We start from the raw sequence: 18,439 nt of genomic DNA, 5'->3' as shown, positions 1-18,439 counted from the left end.
GAGGTTCCTGTTGAGGTCCCAATAATGGGTGGCTTCTTTGGACAAACAGAGTCCCCCTGCTTGCGTCTTAATGGGAGCACTCAAAGCAGCGGGTTTGGAAATGGGCTGTCCCGGGCCACCAGCCACCAGAATCACCACCCTGTTTCTCAGATGGGACTTGGGAACACTTTCCTACCCCCCTTATTCTGAAATCTGTCTGGGCCATGCTTAACTTCCCCCTCCTTCTGTTGGGAGGAACCTGAATCACCCTACTTGGGGTCACTCCCAGGTACCTTCTTGGACACTCTGGTGCTAGCCCAAAGGTCTGCCTCCTCAGCATGCTTCCTGGGGTCAATCAGTTTATCGTTGAATAGGAGCTGGTGCAAATCTGCAAAACAAATACTGAGCAATTGCTCTCTCATGATCAAATGGCACACCCCAATATAATCACTAATTGTGCTGCCCCTCACCCAGCCATTCAGTGCCTAACTGGAGTAATTAACAAAGTCCACCCAGGACCGGTTGGGAAGCTCTGACTATCCCTGAATCTTTGGCAATACTTCCCAGGGTCAGTCCAAATTTGGCAATCAAAATGGTTTTCATAGGGGTGTACTTGGTGTGGCCGTAAGTGCTACCTCAGACACAGAAATCCACTAATCAATGTCATCTACCACCATGTAACAGGACAATAAATCCATGGGGATATAAACCTTCTTGTCTCCATTCTGTACTGAATGTATGCTGCAACCATTACTGCTGGATTCTGACTGCTTGGCTTTGACGTCCAGCTCTTTTAGACTCAGTTTGTGAGCATAAATATGTTTATTCTCTGCTAAGGCTCTCTCTCTGCCTCAGCTCTTTTGGCCTCCCTTTCAGCCTTCTTCTCTTATACCGCCAGCTTTAATTTAGCCATCTGTAGCTTAAATTCTCTCTCCTCTCCATCAGCTCCTCGTGGATAAGCCACTGGAGGAGACGCTGGTTCATGATCTCACAGTGAGCTCAAATTCAGGGGTATTGTCCTCAACTGCTGCAGATGGGTCCTCAGAAGAGCAATTCTCAGGCTCCCACATTCCATCACGCTAATTGGAGCAGGCTTCTGTTGAGGCCCTCATCACCTTTTGAAATTCCACTTTCTTGCTGGCACTCTTGGCAGAAACCCCCATCTGCCTACAAAAGTCTTTAAGCTAGGCCCCTGTGTATGTTTCCAGATTGGCCATCTCAAATTCGATGGCTCCAGTTGTGGAATCCACAGCCAGAGACATGATGTTGAGGATTTTTTTAAACGCAAAACAGGGAGAAATTACAAAATCCTAAGTGGTCTTGGATGTAGGTGGGTATACACCCAGTTACCGTATGGCACTGCACAAACAATAGTCCTATCCTCACTGCTTAACACCAATGTTAGAAATTGGGGTTTTGGTTGGCAAAGGTATGCACCCTGTCCAATCAGGAACCACAATCCTAGTTAGGGTAAGTCACAGCACACCCTAAAATATCCTGTGCTCACCCTCTGGTAACTGGCCACAAAGCAGTCAGGCTTAGCTTAAGAGGCAATGTGTAACTTCAAACAGTGACACAATAAAACACTGCAAAAAGATCCACACCAGGTTAGATAAATTGATTATAATTTTATAAATAAAACAAGACCAAAATGACAAAAAATCCAACAAGTAGAAGTTGAGATATGAATTTTCAAAGAATATAATTAAAATAGCACTTAGATGCAAAAAGCGCTTAAATGAGAAATATGGTCTTGCTGGCCCGGGTCAAAGTCAAAAGTTCAGGCTGATCGGGTAGGAGCGCGGGCTAGATTTAGGGACTTACTTGGACCTGCTGAACAACAATACCTCAATCTGGGATTGTGTTGTCATCAAAGAAGATGAAAGGTGCAGCCAAACCAATGTGTCGGTGTGGGCCACGTAGTGGGCGAGATGCATTGAGATTCCCCATGTAATGCCGGCGATGCAGTGGTTCCGAGTGCGAGTCAGCGGTTCTGAAAGAGATGCATTGCTAATGCTCCAGCAGCAGGTGATGCGTTGATACCGAAGATGATGTACTGGTTCAGTCCACACTTTGACGGGAATGTGCAGGTTCCAACCCAAAGTCGAATATGCGCTGGCTTTGATGTGGATGCAAAGAGTTCTAGTTGAAGCGACACGTTATATCCACTTCTTAGGGCCCGTGACTGGGTTGGCACCAATTGGCAGGGTAAGACTTGCAGCAAGCAAAGTCCATGTGCTGTAGCAAGATGAGTTGAAGTCATTGATGTCCTTGAGACGCAGAACAGGAGATAAGCCAGCAAGCCCTTGGTGTAACTCTGGGTTCAAGTGATGTAGGTCCGGTCCTGCTTTCCCAAAGAGGAGAACAGCAGGCCAGCTCAGAAAGGCAAGAGCACCTAAAGGCTAGAGCCCAACAGAGTGGCAGTCCTTAAGTGCCACAGCAGTTCTTGGTCCTGGCAGAGCAGTCACAGGTTCAGACGTGTACTGATGTCATGATGTCAGAGGTTTAGTATTTATACCCTGTTGTGTCTTTGAAGTGGGCGAGACTTCAAAGAAAGCTTTCAAGTGCACAGAGGATCTCCCTTCCTGCCCTGACTTCAGACTCAATCCAGGGGGTATGCTGCCCATTTCTGTGGGGACAGGACACAGCCTATTCAGATGTAAGTATCAGCCCCTCCCTCCCATCTTACACAGGATGGCCCATCAGGATGTGGATGGCCGATCAAGTCATACCTAAGCTCTTTTTGTGTGTGGCTATCCAGAAGGAATGCACAAATCTCAGCTGTCACCCAACCCAGACATGTATTCAGTGAAAGGCACCAGGTACAGAAGGGCTAAATGAAGAAAATGCCATATTTTTAAAAGTGCCATTTTCGGACTTGCAACTCATAATCTGACTTCACCATCGGTTGTTATTTTAAGGTTTGAATCAGTAGACACCAAATTTGAAAAACTCTATCTCTTCACAATTGGGAATTTCACTTATAAGATGTAATAAATTAATCCCAAATGTTATCCTTTGGGAGAGATAGGCCTTTCAGTAGTAAAAAACAAATTCATGAAAAACTCAAAAGTACATGTTCTACATATTGAATATGTTGCAACCTGTACACTAGGATGTCCTGGGCCTACCATAGGGGTGAGTTATATATATATAAAAGAGAGGGTTTAGACCTGGCCGGTCGCAATGGCAGTGTAATCTGCATGTCCAGGGCTCTCTAATGGCAGGCCTGAGCCATGGTTAGAGGGCTACTTTATTGGGTGGCACAATGCTGCAGGCCCACTAGTAGCATTTAATGAACTAATCATTGGCACATGTAGTGCATTTTACTAGGAACTTAGAAGTAAATTAAATATGCCAATTGGTTATTAGCCTATGTTATCATGTTTAGAGTAGGGAACACATGCACGTTGGCACTGGTTAGTAGTAGTAAAGTGATCAGAGTTCTAAGGCCAGCAAAAATAAAGTCCGAAAAAGTGGAGGAGGAAGGCAAAATGTAAAATGCTTGGGGTGATCCTTCAGAGAGGGCCATTTCCAACAGATACTTTATGTGGAAAGAAGTTATTGAGCCTTAAGCACCAACTACCCCAACAGCCAAAAAAAGGGCTCAGCATTGGATGGAAAAGCCCCAGCAGTTAAGGGGTTAATGGGGGGTCAACAGGTGCTTTGTTTTCTTACATAATATCACAGCAATTATTTCAGCTTGTTCTTTGCACTGCCAGGCAATGGTCGCTGGGGACATCTGAAAGTGGAGGGGCGTAAAGTTGGGCATGAGTTTCACGTAGCAAACATAATTTGGAAAGGATAGTGCTGGCACTTCTCAGTAGTGCTGCAATTCTTTGAATGGGAGAGTACCAGTGCGTTGGGACAAGGAGTGGCTTATTATAATATTAAAGTCAAATTTGGGTATTGGACAGTTACATTCAGGAACACTACTTTACAGTGCACCAATATACTATAAAGTATTGGGGACAGTGTTAGCCTTTGTGATGAGGGATGGCCATGCTATTGATGAGCACTTACATTTATAGTGTTTGTACACATATGGTTAAGCGATTTATGGATTTCTTTTCCGTCAGTCCACTTTTTTCAAATTAAACTACTGATAACAGTGAAACTTTATGTGCGCTGCTGTTAAGGCAAATCCTTCTGCCCCCAAGTACTAAAACCGCAGAGTGTGGTACCTGCCGCTGCTTTTGCAATCTCATGTTTTTAGCTCTCTTTTTCATAATGAAATACTTTGGTTCTCATGTTAAGCACTCTACTGCCCTGGGTTTGAGTTTGCATGATATTAAACTGCAAGAACAATTAAGAAGAAGGACAAAGCACTCCCACCTTTTTGGCTGTGCAGTTGGAAAATAATTCAAAGTGAAAAACAACATATTTAGAATCGGTGATTTGCCGCTGGCCAGTCAGTGTCGTCAGCGACAGCACTGAGCAGTCGTTAGGAATGACAACTTACTTAAGGTACCTCTTAGTGTGGTCATTGCTTTGTCATCAGGGCAGGGGCAGGAATGTTTCTCAGTTCACTTTGAAACACTCACTTTTACTTTATACTTTCCAACAGAGCGGAATTGGGGTGCAATATAGGCCCGAAATAAATAGTGTTCCACGTTTGCAAATCTGGCTAGTTTTGAGCTTGTAAAGGCACTCGGTGTGGATAAATGCAAGGTCTTGTAGACTGCATGCATTTGCGCTTGCTGCAGACAAAGCTTGTGGTATTCTAACAATGTTTTTTTCAATTTTTTCTCACCAAATATTCTCAAGACTCTGGCTGAGCACTGGGATCCGATCAAGTGTCTACCTTTGGCTCTCTGTGCCAGTGTGATGGCTCACCCACCTCAATACCGCACTTTATTTCTCTCTCTTTTCTCATTGCATGGGAGACTCACAGTAGGGGGCTGAACGCTTAAAGGCTTTCCAAAGTTCTGCAGAATCTATCCACCTTGAGCCTGTCAAAGCACTTGGTATAGCAGCGCGGGAAGCTGTGAACTGAATTCTGCGCAATGGGCCACTGAAAGCAGAGCTGATAAACTACACAGAATCCAGGGCTCAGGTTCCTAGCTTCAGCCTCTAAATTCCATATCAGGACCGGATGCTCCAATTTTTGCTTTTCTTTTCTTTACTGCAAAAACACAGCCGTCAATGATAAACGTTTTATCACAAACTACATTTCCCATGATACTCTTCTCCCAACCACCTATCACGGACCAGCAGTCCATATAAGAGTAGCCATCGCCATCTTAAGAGTCTCTTTCTTTACTGCTTGCAGCTGTTATGTTATGTTATGTTAATATTTATTTATTAAGTGCTCGTACGCCCGTAGGCTTCATGGCGCTATCTGAAGGAACATAACACACAAAAATACTCAAAGGTAAGCCTGATAAAAAAGCCATGTTTTAAGAGAATGCCTAAAGGTGAGAAGGTCTGGGCTCATACTTAAAGGGAGTGGTAAAGAATTCCAAAAGGTGGCTGCGAGATGGTCAAAACAGCAGCCGCCAAGGCGTTTTTTCTTAAAGGTCGGGACAACCAATAAAGCTTTATAGGCAGAACGAAGGTTCAATGAGGGATTATATCTAGAGACAAGGTTTTTTATGAATTTTGGACCTGTGTTTTGTAGGGTTTTAAAAATAATACATCCCGTTTTAAACGCAATCCGCTGTGTCACAGGCAGCCAATGAAGTCGTTTCAGGCCAGGTCTGATAGACTGCCATTTTGGTTGTTGCAGAATAAGCCTGGCAGCTTGATTTTGAACAAGTTGGAGTCTTTTTAGCAGGCCCGCTGGGAGTCCCAAATAGAGACTATTTGAAAAGTCCAGTCGGGACAGAACGAGGGCAATAAGTAAGTGCGGGTTGCGTCAGAAACTGGGCTATTTTTTTTATTTTCTTAAGTTGAAAAAAGCTAGCGGAGACCACTATGTCAACTTGTCCTTTCAGAGAGAGATCTCCGCTGAGTGTGACTCCCAGACTTTTAACCGAGAGAGATCTCGTTGGTGGGACCCCCATACTATGTGGCCAAAAGCATGGACTCCAACTTAATTCACTTTTCCCAGGCAAGATTAATTCTGTCTTGCCTGGGTTAAGCTTTAAGTGGTTGAGAGTCATCCACCTCTGTATGTGTGTCATGGTGTTCTGAAATTCCACCACAGTGTCTGTAGTGTTAAGAGGAAAGACAAGTTGGAGATCATCCGCATAGTTATAGATGGTGACTTTGGCGTTCCTTAGGTAGTATATTAGTGGGCGGAGATATAGATTGAATATTAGAGGTGATAATGATGATCCTTGAGGTACCCCACATGTAATGGGAGTTCTACGAGCTGTGAAAGTGCCACGTCTCACTGATTGCGTACGTCCTGTGATAAAAGAGGTGATCCAGCTTAAAGCAAGGCCCCTGAGGCCGGCTGGTTCGACACGGTTGATAAGAATGGTGTAATCAACCGTTTTGAACGCTGCCGACAAATCAAGGAGCACGCGGGCCTGGTGAATGCCTCTGTCAGCATTGTGTCTTAGAGTGTTTTGGACAGCAAGGATCACGGCTTCCGTCGAGTGACAGGGACGGAAGCCAGCCTGGTTAGGTTCCAGGTATTCAGATTTTTCAATAAATTTGGACACACATGTGGAGACATGGGCTTCCAAAATTTTTGATGCATAGGGTAGAAGAGATATTGGCCTATAGTTTATTGGGTCATGTGTGTCTGCTCCTAACTTTTTAATCAGTGGAATGAGCAAAGCTTTCTTAAAGCTGCTCGGCACTTTGCCCTGTAAAAGTGACTCATTTAGCAGCGAAAGAACGCCCTGTGGAATAGCCGACCCCACCTCTCTAAAAATATATGGAGGACAGATGTCATCAGGTGATCCAGACTTGACACGTACAAGGAGGTAAAGCAAGACTTTAGCATCGATGGAAGGAAGGTTTCTAAAATAAAAGGATTATGATAGACATCGTCCAGAGGGACAGGGGGAAAAGAGTTTAAAATACTCTGCTTTATAGTAGTGATTTTATTTAGGAAGAATACATTCAGAGAGTCACAAAGCTCCTGTGTAGGAGTAACCAAAGGGGTAGTTCTATCACTATTGCAAAGATCGTTCACTATGTTGAACAAATCTTTTGTCTTATTCTGTGAATTCAATATTTTTTCTGAAAAATAATCAGTTTTCTGTTTTAAAATAGATTTTTGGTAGGTTTTCCGAGCCAGACAATAATTAGCTTTGTCTTGTGGTAGATACCTGGTCCTCCACTTCCTCTCTTTTTGACGCACGTCAAGTTTTAAGATCTTCAATTGTGGGGTAAACCATTTGTGTGCGTCATTAGGGCGTGAGCGGGGGAAATTCACAGAGGGTGCATGGATATCAGCTGCCCGTTGGATCCAGTGTGAAAAGGCTTCTTCAATGACATCGATGTCTTTAGTCATTGGGGGAAGGGTAGTGGCCAAGGTGTCCAAGAAAGCCGGTGTGTTAATACCCTTTCATTTCCTAATTTTTCCACCCGCCTGGATTGACTGTTTTGTGCCTCTATCGATGGTAAGTGTAAAATGTATAAAGAAGTGGTCCGACCAGATGCAGGGAGTTATGGAGGAGATCGATAGGGAAAGATTATTAGACCATATTTGATCCAGACTATGGCCTTGCTCATGAGTGGGAGAGTGAATCTGTTGGATTATATTTAGGTCTAAAAGTACGTCCTTAAACTCTGCTGCCTGGGGGTCTGCTTCAATATCATCAAACCTGAGATTAAAATCTCCAATTAGGACAATTTTGGAATAATTTGTTACAAGAGAGGCCATCTGCTCGGCCAGAGATGCAGAAAAGGTTGGCATAGATTGGGGAGGTCGATAAATCAAAACTAATAATAGTGCTCCACTATCTGTGTCAGTCTTAAAAACAATATTCTCCGTGCTGGACAGGGCAAGAGGAGGAAGTGTAATACATTTGTGAGTATTGTGAATGATGGCAGCCACTCCTCCACCTTTTTTGCCAGCTGGTCTGTTAACGTTTAAAATATAATAGTCAGATGGGACAGAGGCCAAAATATCCGGCAATGAGTCCTGGTTAAGCCAAGTCTCCGGAAGAAGCACGATATCAGGTTTGTCAGATGTCAACATAAAAAATATGTCCATTTGGTGTTTAACCATAGATCGCGTATTGAGATAAATACAGCAAAGTTTAATCTGTGGTTTTAACACCTTCAATGCTAAGGGTATTTTTCTCCTGTGCTGAGATTTCTTAAATCTCTTTATTTCATGACGAGCTCACCTTGTCATTAGCACAGCTCCAGTGTGCTTCATGCTCATGACGAGCTGAGCTCGTCATGAGCATGGAAGGGGTTAATAAGGGCTGAGGGGCAACACATGGGCATGGGTTAAAAATGGAGTTACCAGCTGTATACTTGATTTTAGAGATACCATAAGAAGAGGTACGTTTTAGTACATACAGGGGTAATGGCGGGCAAAGATGATCAAGGGGTCTCAAAGTAAGTAAATCATTTGAGGAGTAAATATATGTTTGGCCATAAATTTGGCCCCTAGCCGGACCGGCCACGGACGGGCGCAGACGGGCTTACCTTAGGCGCACCTTCTGCGCGCCATCTTCGCGCCCGCTGCGCTCGTCCGCTGCGCTCCCGGATGCACATGGCGTTTTAAGCCCTGCCTCCCAGAAGAGCTAGACCGCTAGCTCCGCTCCAGCCTGATCAAAGATGGCGCCTCGCCCTCCACGCAAACGGCACAGTCAGCCGCGCTGGAACGGGGCGAGGTACCGATCAAAATAAAGCTTAGCAGCTACACAGTGCACATCAATGGTAAGTGGTTTAAAAAGTTCTGTTAAAATAAGGCAAGACAGCGCCGACATCTAAATCATGCCAGCTCTGTCTGAGGCTTTCTGCAGGTAAATGTGCGAGATATGGCGCTGGGTATTGCGAGCGGTTCCCACAGAGAACCTCAGGTGCTGCCACCAACCTTGAGTCCTCGGGGGGCCCTGGGCTTTCGGTCGTTTTAAGCCCTGCCTCCCAGAAGAGCTAGACCGCTTGCTCCGGTCCAGCCTGATCAAAGATGGCGCCTCGCCCTCCACGCAAACGGCACAGTCAGCCGCGGTGGAAAGGGGCGAGGTACAGATCAAAACAAAGCTTAGCAGCTACACAGTGCACATAAATGATAAGTGGTTTAAAAAGTTCTGTTAAAATAAGGCAAGACAGCGCTGACATCTAAATCATGCCAGCGCTGTCTGAGGCTTTCTGCAAGTAAACGTGCGCGATATGGCGCTGGGTATTGCGAGCGGTTCCCACAGAGAACCTCAGGTGCTGCCACCAACCTTGAGTCCTCAGCTGAGATAAGTTATTATTTTCTATTATAAATTCTAATCTTTATACTGTCTATGATTGTGTTATTAAATTGATCTCCTTTCCTGCGCACTCACGCAGCGGGATAAAAAGCTACATGTAAGGCTGTTCCGACTTCGGACCATTGTTACTCTGCCCGGTTACACTCTGTGAGCGGACCGCACCGCGGCAATTTTGGCACTGTTTATTTGTGTTGTCCTGACTATGGGATCATTTGTTGACTGTCATGACCTCGCTCCTTTGAGTGGTATGCTTCGCGTTAATCCCATGTAGACTATTATTGGTCCTTTCCCTCATAACGAGCCCGATATCCTACTAGAGCCGTGCAGACTTGCGTAGCCCAAATGGGTTACTTCTTGTGAGTTTTTGGACTATGCACCGCCCTCCTTTTGTGCCCTCCTTGCTGTAGCGTTCTTTCAAAGCCCGCCTTCCCCCTGTTCAGTAACTTTGCAGCGTGCAGTTGATGCTGGCTCAGGCTGGAAAAATCGACCTGCCCAACTGAGCGCGTTAACGTTCAATTTAACAGTTTGTCTTTGACATCCTGGCTGCACTGGGGCTGGAATAATTGTGATTGCAGCTGAGCTGAGGAGCTAAGTCGATTTTTGTTGGTTTTCTGGTGCACGTGGGGCTGGCTCCTCCCTGTGTGATCCTTTGAGGATAGATGTGGTAGTTTCTTCCTATTACATGAAAGGATATCAGTAATAATGGAAGATTGGGCCCCCTTTGAGGAGGAAGAATACAAGTCCTATTATCAGGAACAACAGGGGCCCCTTTCGGAAGATAATTTAGTTGACGTTCTTGATACCACTGTCCAGCGATCAGTCAACAGGGCAATTGACTCTGGCTGCTGCCCTTAAGTCTATTACTTTTCATTGGAGTGTTTTGCTAAATGCCGGAACTGGACCCCAAGCCCAGTTCTTCTGAGGTACCCAGTTAATCGAAAGCCAAGTCCTCTGAGTGGCCTTATGCTGACACTCTGGCTAGTCTCCCACAAGGCCCTTTGGGTGAACATGGATACTCAGTGTAACACCCAGGCGTAAGGAGGGGAATTATACTGATACTGATACCACAAATACTGATTCCACCTAGTCCGATCATGATAATCCCCCTAAAATAAAAAAGGCAATAAAGTCTGCCTCAGCCAGGCCACAAATTTCTGATCTAAGTCCCTGGAATCCCTTTACTTTTAAATCTCAGGATATTGTCCATCCACGTTTGTTCGATTGAGAGCCTGTTCCCGAACTGTCTGAATACCTCCATGAGAATTTAAGTTATGGTTTTGAAAAGGAGGTCTGTAACCATCATCAGGCCAAATGTCCAATGCCCGATATCCCTGACAAAGTTGTTTACTCTCCTGAAATTGACACGAACATGTTAATCTTTTTGAAGAAGATTGCGAAAGATCTTTTAAAGGGTATTGACCATACTTAGCGCGGGTGTTAGGACAAGCTACTGGATTTGGCAAGGCCTCTTGCAAACATTTTAGAGATGGCCTTTGTGGCCAAGGAGACGGGCGCACAGGTTGACCCTGATATATTAGCTGGCTGGACCCAGCAGGCTATATTTTTGCTGGGGAACGAGAACTGCGCCGGTGTTCAGCGCAAATCTCTCCTTAATCTCTCCTATGTGCATGGATTCCAACCCCACCAGACTCGTTTCAGCCGAAGCGGGCCCCTTGGCTGAGGGCCATATATTTGGAGATAAATTTGTCAATGATGTATCCAAGTATGTGGGTAGCTTTACTTCACTGGGTAAGGCTCAATCAAATATAAAAAGACTTTTCCATGCTGGCCTTTTCAATGGAAGCAAAAGGAACAAATGATGGACAGAATACTGAACAATCCAAATATCCATGCCCGTCACAAATATCTAGGTTTAATCCATCGATATTTTGCTCACCACGCCACCCGAGTTTGGACCCAGCCAAATATAAAATCCATCTTGACCCTGTGCCTCATGGAAACAGTCCAGCCCGAACTGCCAAGTCAGGTCCTCACTGAACCAAGAACAAGCCTCATGGGACCGGTTTTGGGGCATCACCCCATATCAGCCATGCTAGCTCGAATCCAGTAGTGCAGTGAGCATGAGACCCACGTCTCGGCATACCCTTCCCCCTTAGGGCGACAAAAGCAAAAGGAACAAACGATGGACGGAATGCTGAACAATTCAAACATTCACCCCCAGTCACAAAGATCTGGGTTTAATCCATCGTTCTTTTGCTCACCACCCAGACATATGCAAAGTAGTCTTGACCCCAGGCCTCACTGCAACAGTCTAGCCCGAACTGCCAAGCCAGGTCCTCCCTGGACTGAAATCAAGCATCTTGGGACCAGTTTTGGGGTATCACCCCATATCAGCCACGCTAGCTTTGAATCCAGTGGTGTAGTGAGCACGGGAGAGTCTGGCTGATCAGGGGTTATGCCCCAAAACCTGTCCCAGGATGCTTGTTTCGGGTCCAGGGAGGACCTGGCTTGGCAGTTTGGGCTGGACTGTTCCCATGAAGAACAGGGTTAAGACTGATTTGCATATGGCTGGGTCCAAACTGGGGTGACATGGTGAGCAAAAGAATGATGGATTTAACCCAGATCTCTTGACTGGGGGTGAATATTTGATTTGTTCTGCATTCCGTCCATCATTTGTGTGTCTTTGGCTTTTTCAATAGGGCAGGGTGAGGCATGGGCGGCTAGCCTGCCCGTTTTTATAATCAAGGCCATCCTAGAGGTGGATACAGTCAAGGGAGAAGAGATTGGCAAGATTCTTTCAGAGGTGGCACACAGATTCTCCAGACTCAGTTATGCCTTTTGTGGTCATGCTAGATTGTTCCTCCACAAATGCAGGGCTCTTACCCAGGATGCATGAATATTGCACACTCTTCTGGAGTTTCACCTAGAGTTTTAATAGAACCCATGACAAATGTCTCTGCCTCGTCATGTACGTTTTCCAGACAAGAGTGCACTTTTATAGATGCAGAAAGAGAAAACCAGCTGCCGAAGCATGCAGTGGCATATTGCGACAACAGCGCCAGGAATTTCTCCAGCAACGTCTTCTTGGTTCAGAAACAGGGAGGGTGTCATTGGTTGCTTCTGAATTTGAGAGATTTCAATCAGTACATAGTGTACAAACATTTGAAGATGGAAGGCATCCATCTTTTAGTAGATCTACTGCGGAAGGGGAATTGGATGGTCCGGTTGGAGCTCAAGGATGCGTACGTGACTATTACTACTTTCCCTCGCACTGGAGATTTCTTCAATTCTGATGAAGGGGCAGGTGGTTGGAATATTTGGTCCTTCCTTTCGGGCTTTCTTTGGCGCCATGGTGCTTCTTCAAGGTGATGATGCCAATAGTAGCCCATTTCAGAGAGCAGGGAATACGCAATATGATCTATTTGGACGACATTCTCATCATGGCTCAGTCATTGGTGAACATTCACTGACAGATGACGTCTCTCTCTTACTGGATTTGGGTTTCATCATCAATGGAACCAAGTCGATTCTCTGTCCCTGTCAGATGACAGACTTTCTGGGGTTTATGATCGACTCTTAGTCAGCCTACTTGAGGCTTCCCAAAACAAAAGTGCAAGACATGGAACTGAAGTCGGTCCTTTCTCAACACGTGGTCTCTTTACAAGGGATCGCTCGCCCGGTCGGTCTGTAAGCGTCCTTGATCCAAGCCAGAGATGAAATGTAACATCTTCATATGGCCTGTGTTATACAGATCAAATTTCCCTGGCAGAGTAAGTGAGGGAGGAACTCCGCTGGTGGTTGGGACAAGAGGATGCCTGGAACGGCAATGCCATCTTCGGTTCTCAACCGGAGGTGATAATAGAGTCAGATGCCAGCCGGTGGGGCTGGGGAGCTAATTGCATAGATATCTCCACCGATGGAAGGTGGTCTCTCGAAGAATTGTCCCTTCATATCAACTGTCTAGAGCTGTTGGTGTGGACCATTTTTAAGAGATAAACACATTGTAGACTACTTCTTCAAACAGAACTCCCTGATTTTTTACCATACTGGCTAGAGGCAGGAATAAAGTAAGGGTCCTATTAGTCAGATATTTTTAACCTGTTAGCACTTACTTCCCACTCCCCTCATGAACACTGTCTTTATCATAGACATTATTTCTAAATGCTCTTGCGATATTCGCTTGGCCGTAGCACGCCTCGATCCGCTGCGGGTCAGGATGAACCAATCACCACATGAAGCATGCCACCAAGGGGCAACCCTGGTGGGTGAGGCTTTTCTAAGAAAAACTATGTTTTTCTAGACATGTGTGCAAGTGTTAAACTATCAATAATCGGAGCCTTTGATCCAGAAATAGAATAGAAAAATTGCTAGCATTCATACCAAGAATTATCAATTCCATTAAGGACACGGAGGCGAGGATTATCCAGCCCAATATGTCAGCCATTATATGATTTGTTATTACTTGCTGACACACCCATGTGTATAATCTGTGTTATATGGTTTTAACTGCTCTTTTTTTATTTCTAAGTTTGGATAAAAAAACTGAGTGATTCATGTCGTTGGTGACACTTGTGTTCCGGTTCCTGGATGAGCTGTTGCTCTCATGTTGGGGAAGGCCGCAGGAGTTGGCCCTACAGGCAATTTTGGTTATTATAGCAGTTTTGATTTGACGGACTGTTCATAGAAGAGAAAGAGGCACTTAAGATGACGATGGCTACCCTTATATGGACGCTGAACCATGATTGGTGGTTGTGAGCAAAGTATCATGGGAAATGTAGCTTGTACAGTGTTAAAAGGTTTTTCACTGGCTGCTGTGTTTTTTTTAGTAAAAGCAATAATCCTCTCCTCCGTGTCCTTGATAAAATTGAGAATTCTTGGCGTGAATGCTAGTGCCATTTTTATCCACCCTTAGCTTGGTCATCACAGAATAGGGTCAGGTCTTTGATGCTCCCTGACACAACCCTGTGACAAGTTAGGGAAGGGTAGACTGTGGCATGGCTTTACTCCTTGACTGACGTGAAGCCCCACTTGCTGCAGTTCTTTAGCCTAAAGCGCCCGGGGGCTAACTTTAAGAAAACGTCATCAAGGGTAAAACTCATCCCAGGAGGTATAGATTTGCCTGGATGATGACTTAACAGACCTTAGGGATATGAGGTTTTCAGCCTGGCAATTCATTGATTTCCGCCGTACTGTGCAAAATGCGCCTGTGTTAATCCACGGAGGCATGTACTTCAGCACAGTTAGGTAACCGTAACAGGTGAGTGCTACTCTGTGTGTGTGCTGCGTATGTGTATCTTTTTAATGCAAGTTTGTGTGTGTGTGTCTTTTTTTATCTCCATTATGGTTTTCTAATTTGAGGCAGAGCTGCCGACGTTGGAATTAGAGAAGCAGATTTGAGTCTCACGTCGGCTAGATTTTAAACATCCTTTACAACGCAACTTTTACCACACAGTGCCTTTACAACGCAACTTTTACAACGCAAACCATTAGAACGCATTGCGCTGGGGGGCGCTCTAGGATAGGGAATGGGTTTAATGTACTATCCAACACCTTCCCTACTATCCACGGGGACTGGAGTTGGAATAGTAAGTTAAACAATTCACTATCCAGCGCCTAAAAGCACTATGCGTTGTAATGGTATTCGTTGTAAATACCGCGTTGTAAAGGCACGCGATGTAAAAGTATGCGTTGTAACGTCATACATCCCGGCTAGATAGCCTATAATTCTGGACAAATAACATAATCTCACTGTGCCTACCAAATAATATGTGCATCCTTATGTAACGTACTTGGTGCTCATGTGCTTTATAAAACTGCCCAAAAGAAAAAATGAACATCAAAATAAAGATTGTGGCTGTGCTCCAGCGCAGACTAGGGAGTGCCGCTACAGCTCAAAACAGGCTAAGAGCTCCTCCTGGCAAAAATCTGGAACCCCCCCAACGTGACATCAATTCAAGCACCCATGAGCTTGCATACCATTGCATTTTATCATTCCTTTGTAACTCTGGTTTTCTTTCTTGAATTAGGTTTTGGTAAATTAGCATAATGTCATACAGTCTGTGCAATACCCAATCAGTTGCTCTGTCTTCACATCCTGCTTATAACTTAAAATCTTACCAACTTCATCTGAATAAAGCTTTGTTTGACACGACTCTAACGGCCCGGTGCAGTTTTTTATGGTTGTGCATTCTGCAGCAGTAGTTTGAAGGGGACAGTAGTAGCAAAGGAGAGCATCAACTGAAACAGAAAAACATGCAATTTGTCATGAGTTTTCACATCAATAGGTGAATGAGTATCAGTGATTGCAATTCAAATGTGAAAGATGGTGCCACAAACTGGACGTCAATGTGTCCCAGTGGACAATGGAATATGAGCTGTACTACTTTGGTATCATTTATGCTGTTCAAGTAATTTCATAGCGGAACTCAATAATCATTAAGGTCAAATCCAGTTGAACTAGAATATCTACACAGCAATGCAGCCAAACTCCACCCTAACTGTTCCACAATATCTTGGAATCAAGAGTAGAACTATTTGTATTTAATATTTGTAAATGCATACACACTGAAACCTCTTGGTGCTGAAAAAACAAAATGACAAGAGAAGAAAAATACAAGATGAGATGCCTATACCATATATAAACAAGCATTGGCAAAACCAATAGACCGTGCCTATGCAAGAGCTATTGGCTTGGCCAATGTTTTTCAGCCTTCTTGTTCACTAATGTGGCTGCTGTTCAGCTTAGCTAAAGGTTAGTGGCATAGAAAACCGTGGCATGGAGTGGGGTGGGGTGTCGTAGAGTGGAGTGGCGGAGCGTGCAGTGGAGTGATGGGGCAGGGCGTGGAGTGGAGTGGTTTAGAGTGGTGTTGAGTGGAGTGGAGTAGAATGAAGTAGAGTGGAGTGGAGTAGAGTGGAGTATAGTGGTGTAGAGTGAAGTGGAGGGGCTTAGAAAAGAGGAGCCGAGAGGAGAGGCATAGAGTGCAGTAGGATGCCATAGAGTGGAGTCGCGTGGAATAGAGTGGCATAGATTGGAGTGGCATAGAGTGGTGTACAGTGGAGTAGTGGAGTAGAGTGTAGTTGTGTGTCATAGAGTACAATGAAGTGGGGTAAAGTGGAATAGATGAAGTTGTATAGAGTTGAATAGAGTGGCATAGAGTAGAGAAGAGTGACAATGAGTGGAGGGGCATACAGTGGAGTAGCTTGTCGTGGAGTGGACGGTCATAGAGTGTCGTAGATTGGAGTGGCTTAGTCTGAAGTGGCATACAGTGAAGTGACTTAGAACAGAATGGCATAGCATAGAATAAAGTAAGGTGCTGTAGAGCGGAGTGGAGTGACATAGCGTAAAGTGGAGTGACATATAGTGCTGTAGAGTGAAGTAAAGTTTGGAGGGGCAGAGTGGATAGGTATACTGTGGAGTAGAGTGTTGTGGAGTGCCATAGAGTGGCACAAAGCGGAGTGGCATAGAATGGTGTACAGTAGAGTGGTGTAAAATAGAGTAGTGGAGTAATAGTGCTCGTAGAGTGGAGTGGCATAGAGTAGAGGGTTGTAGAGTGGAGTGGAGTGTCATAAAGTGGAGTGTCGTAGAGTGGAATGTCATAAAGTGGAGCAAAATGGCATGGAGTGGCAAAGAGAGAATTGCGTAGAGTGGAGTGGCATATAGTGGAGTAGTAGATTTCTGGGGGGAGGGGCACACCTATTGTTTACCGGATTATGATCTGCTTTGACAATAAAGTTTTACTTTCCTCTAAACAAAGTGTGCTGCATAGATTTACACAATGTCCCTATTGTGTATAACTTACATCTGAAACACACAAGTGAAACCACTTGATCTATGCGCACTGTTGCTCTAACTCATTTGAGTACAATGACTTTACATAAACGTACATTATAATAAAAATAATAATGAATCATCATTGTCATCTGAGTTGTTCATCATTATTATTTTTATTATAATGCACGTTTATGTACAGTACAATGACTTTACATAAACGTACATTATGATAAAAATAATAATGATTCATCATTGTCATCTGAGTTGTTAATCATTATTATTTTTATTATAATGCACGTTTATGTAAAGTCATTGTACTCAAATGAGTGTGTTTCAGATATAGTGGAGTAGTGTCACAGAGTGGCATAAAGTGGAGTAAAGCGTCATTGAGTGGAGTGGAATGTCGTAGATTGTCGCGTCATAGAGTGGACTGTTGTAAAGCGGAGGGGTGTAGATCGGGGTTGGCGCAGAGTGGAGTAAAGTGTCGCTGAGTAGAGTGGCATAGAGGGGAGTGGCATTGCATAGAGTGGAGTGGCATGGAGTGGTGTTGACTGGAGTAAAGTGGAGTGGCGGAGAGTGACTTAGAGTGGACTGATATTGATTGGAGTCATATAGAGCGCAGTAGAGTGGCCTAGAGTGAAATGACATTGAAAGGAATATCTACAGTAAAATGTCAGAGTGCAGTGGTAAAGCCACACATGGATGCACCTTATTCACAAACATACGGCGCACCCCTGTATTTCCCCCTAGCACTGGCAGTGATAAAGCTGCCTTGCACCAGTGCAGGCACCCTTCCGCCATGTTACAAGGGTGCCTGCGCTGTAGGGGCCATTGTTTATCTGCTGGAAGGGACACCTTCCTGCACATGAACAATCTTGAAAGGCGATTTGCTCTTTCTATGTGTGCTGCAGAAAGCATCACACATGGAAAGAGCAACAATTGAGGAGAAATGAATAATTCTCCTTTTATCGCCCGTCTAGGACCAGGTATTCCCTGGTCTTAGTTGTTGGCGCTGCCCAAGCCTTGTAAATGTGGGGCAGCATCAAAAAGCAATGGGTGTTGCGGCGGAACACCCACTGCAACACCCATTGCAAGCCCCTTTCATGCTAATTGAAGCATGAAAAGGGGACTTATTTACAAGGCGATGTTAAGCCACATTAAGTGGCTTAATGCCGCTTTATAAATAAATAGAAAAGGATATCGCCACCAGAACGCTGCTAAAAGCGATATTGGCTTGTCAATATGCCCCTGAGTGTCAAACAGGGGAGTAGAGTGTCGTAGAGTGGAGTGGTTTAAAGTGGACTGTCATGATGTGTATTAGAGTGAAGTGTCGTAGAGTGGCGTTTCATAGAGTGTAGTGTAGTAGAGTGGAGTGTCATAGAGCAGAGTGGCCCTA

At 44.7% G+C, this 18,439-nt stretch overlaps 1 protein-coding gene across 1 annotated transcript in view; it reads right to left on the bottom strand.

The window, feature by feature from the left end:
* LOC144828469 (ly6/PLAUR domain-containing protein 2-like) overlaps positions 1 to 18,439 on the bottom strand; it is a 35,473-nt gene that overhangs the window by 4,620 nt on the left and 12,414 nt on the right. The window contains exon 2 of the mRNA XM_078686658.1: positions 15,390 to 15,509. Coding sequence (XP_078542784.1) covers positions 15,390 to 15,509 — 120 coding nt within the window. The remainder of the gene's footprint in view (positions 1 to 15,389; positions 15,510 to 18,439) is intronic.

Source organism: Lissotriton helveticus, chromosome 4_1, assembly GCF_964261635.1.
Source record: "Lissotriton helveticus chromosome 4_1, aLisHel1.1, whole genome shotgun sequence".
NCBI classification, from domain to species: domain Eukaryota; kingdom Metazoa; phylum Chordata; class Amphibia; order Caudata; family Salamandridae; genus Lissotriton; species Lissotriton helveticus.
This window is presented reverse-complemented; position numbering and strand designations above follow the sequence as displayed.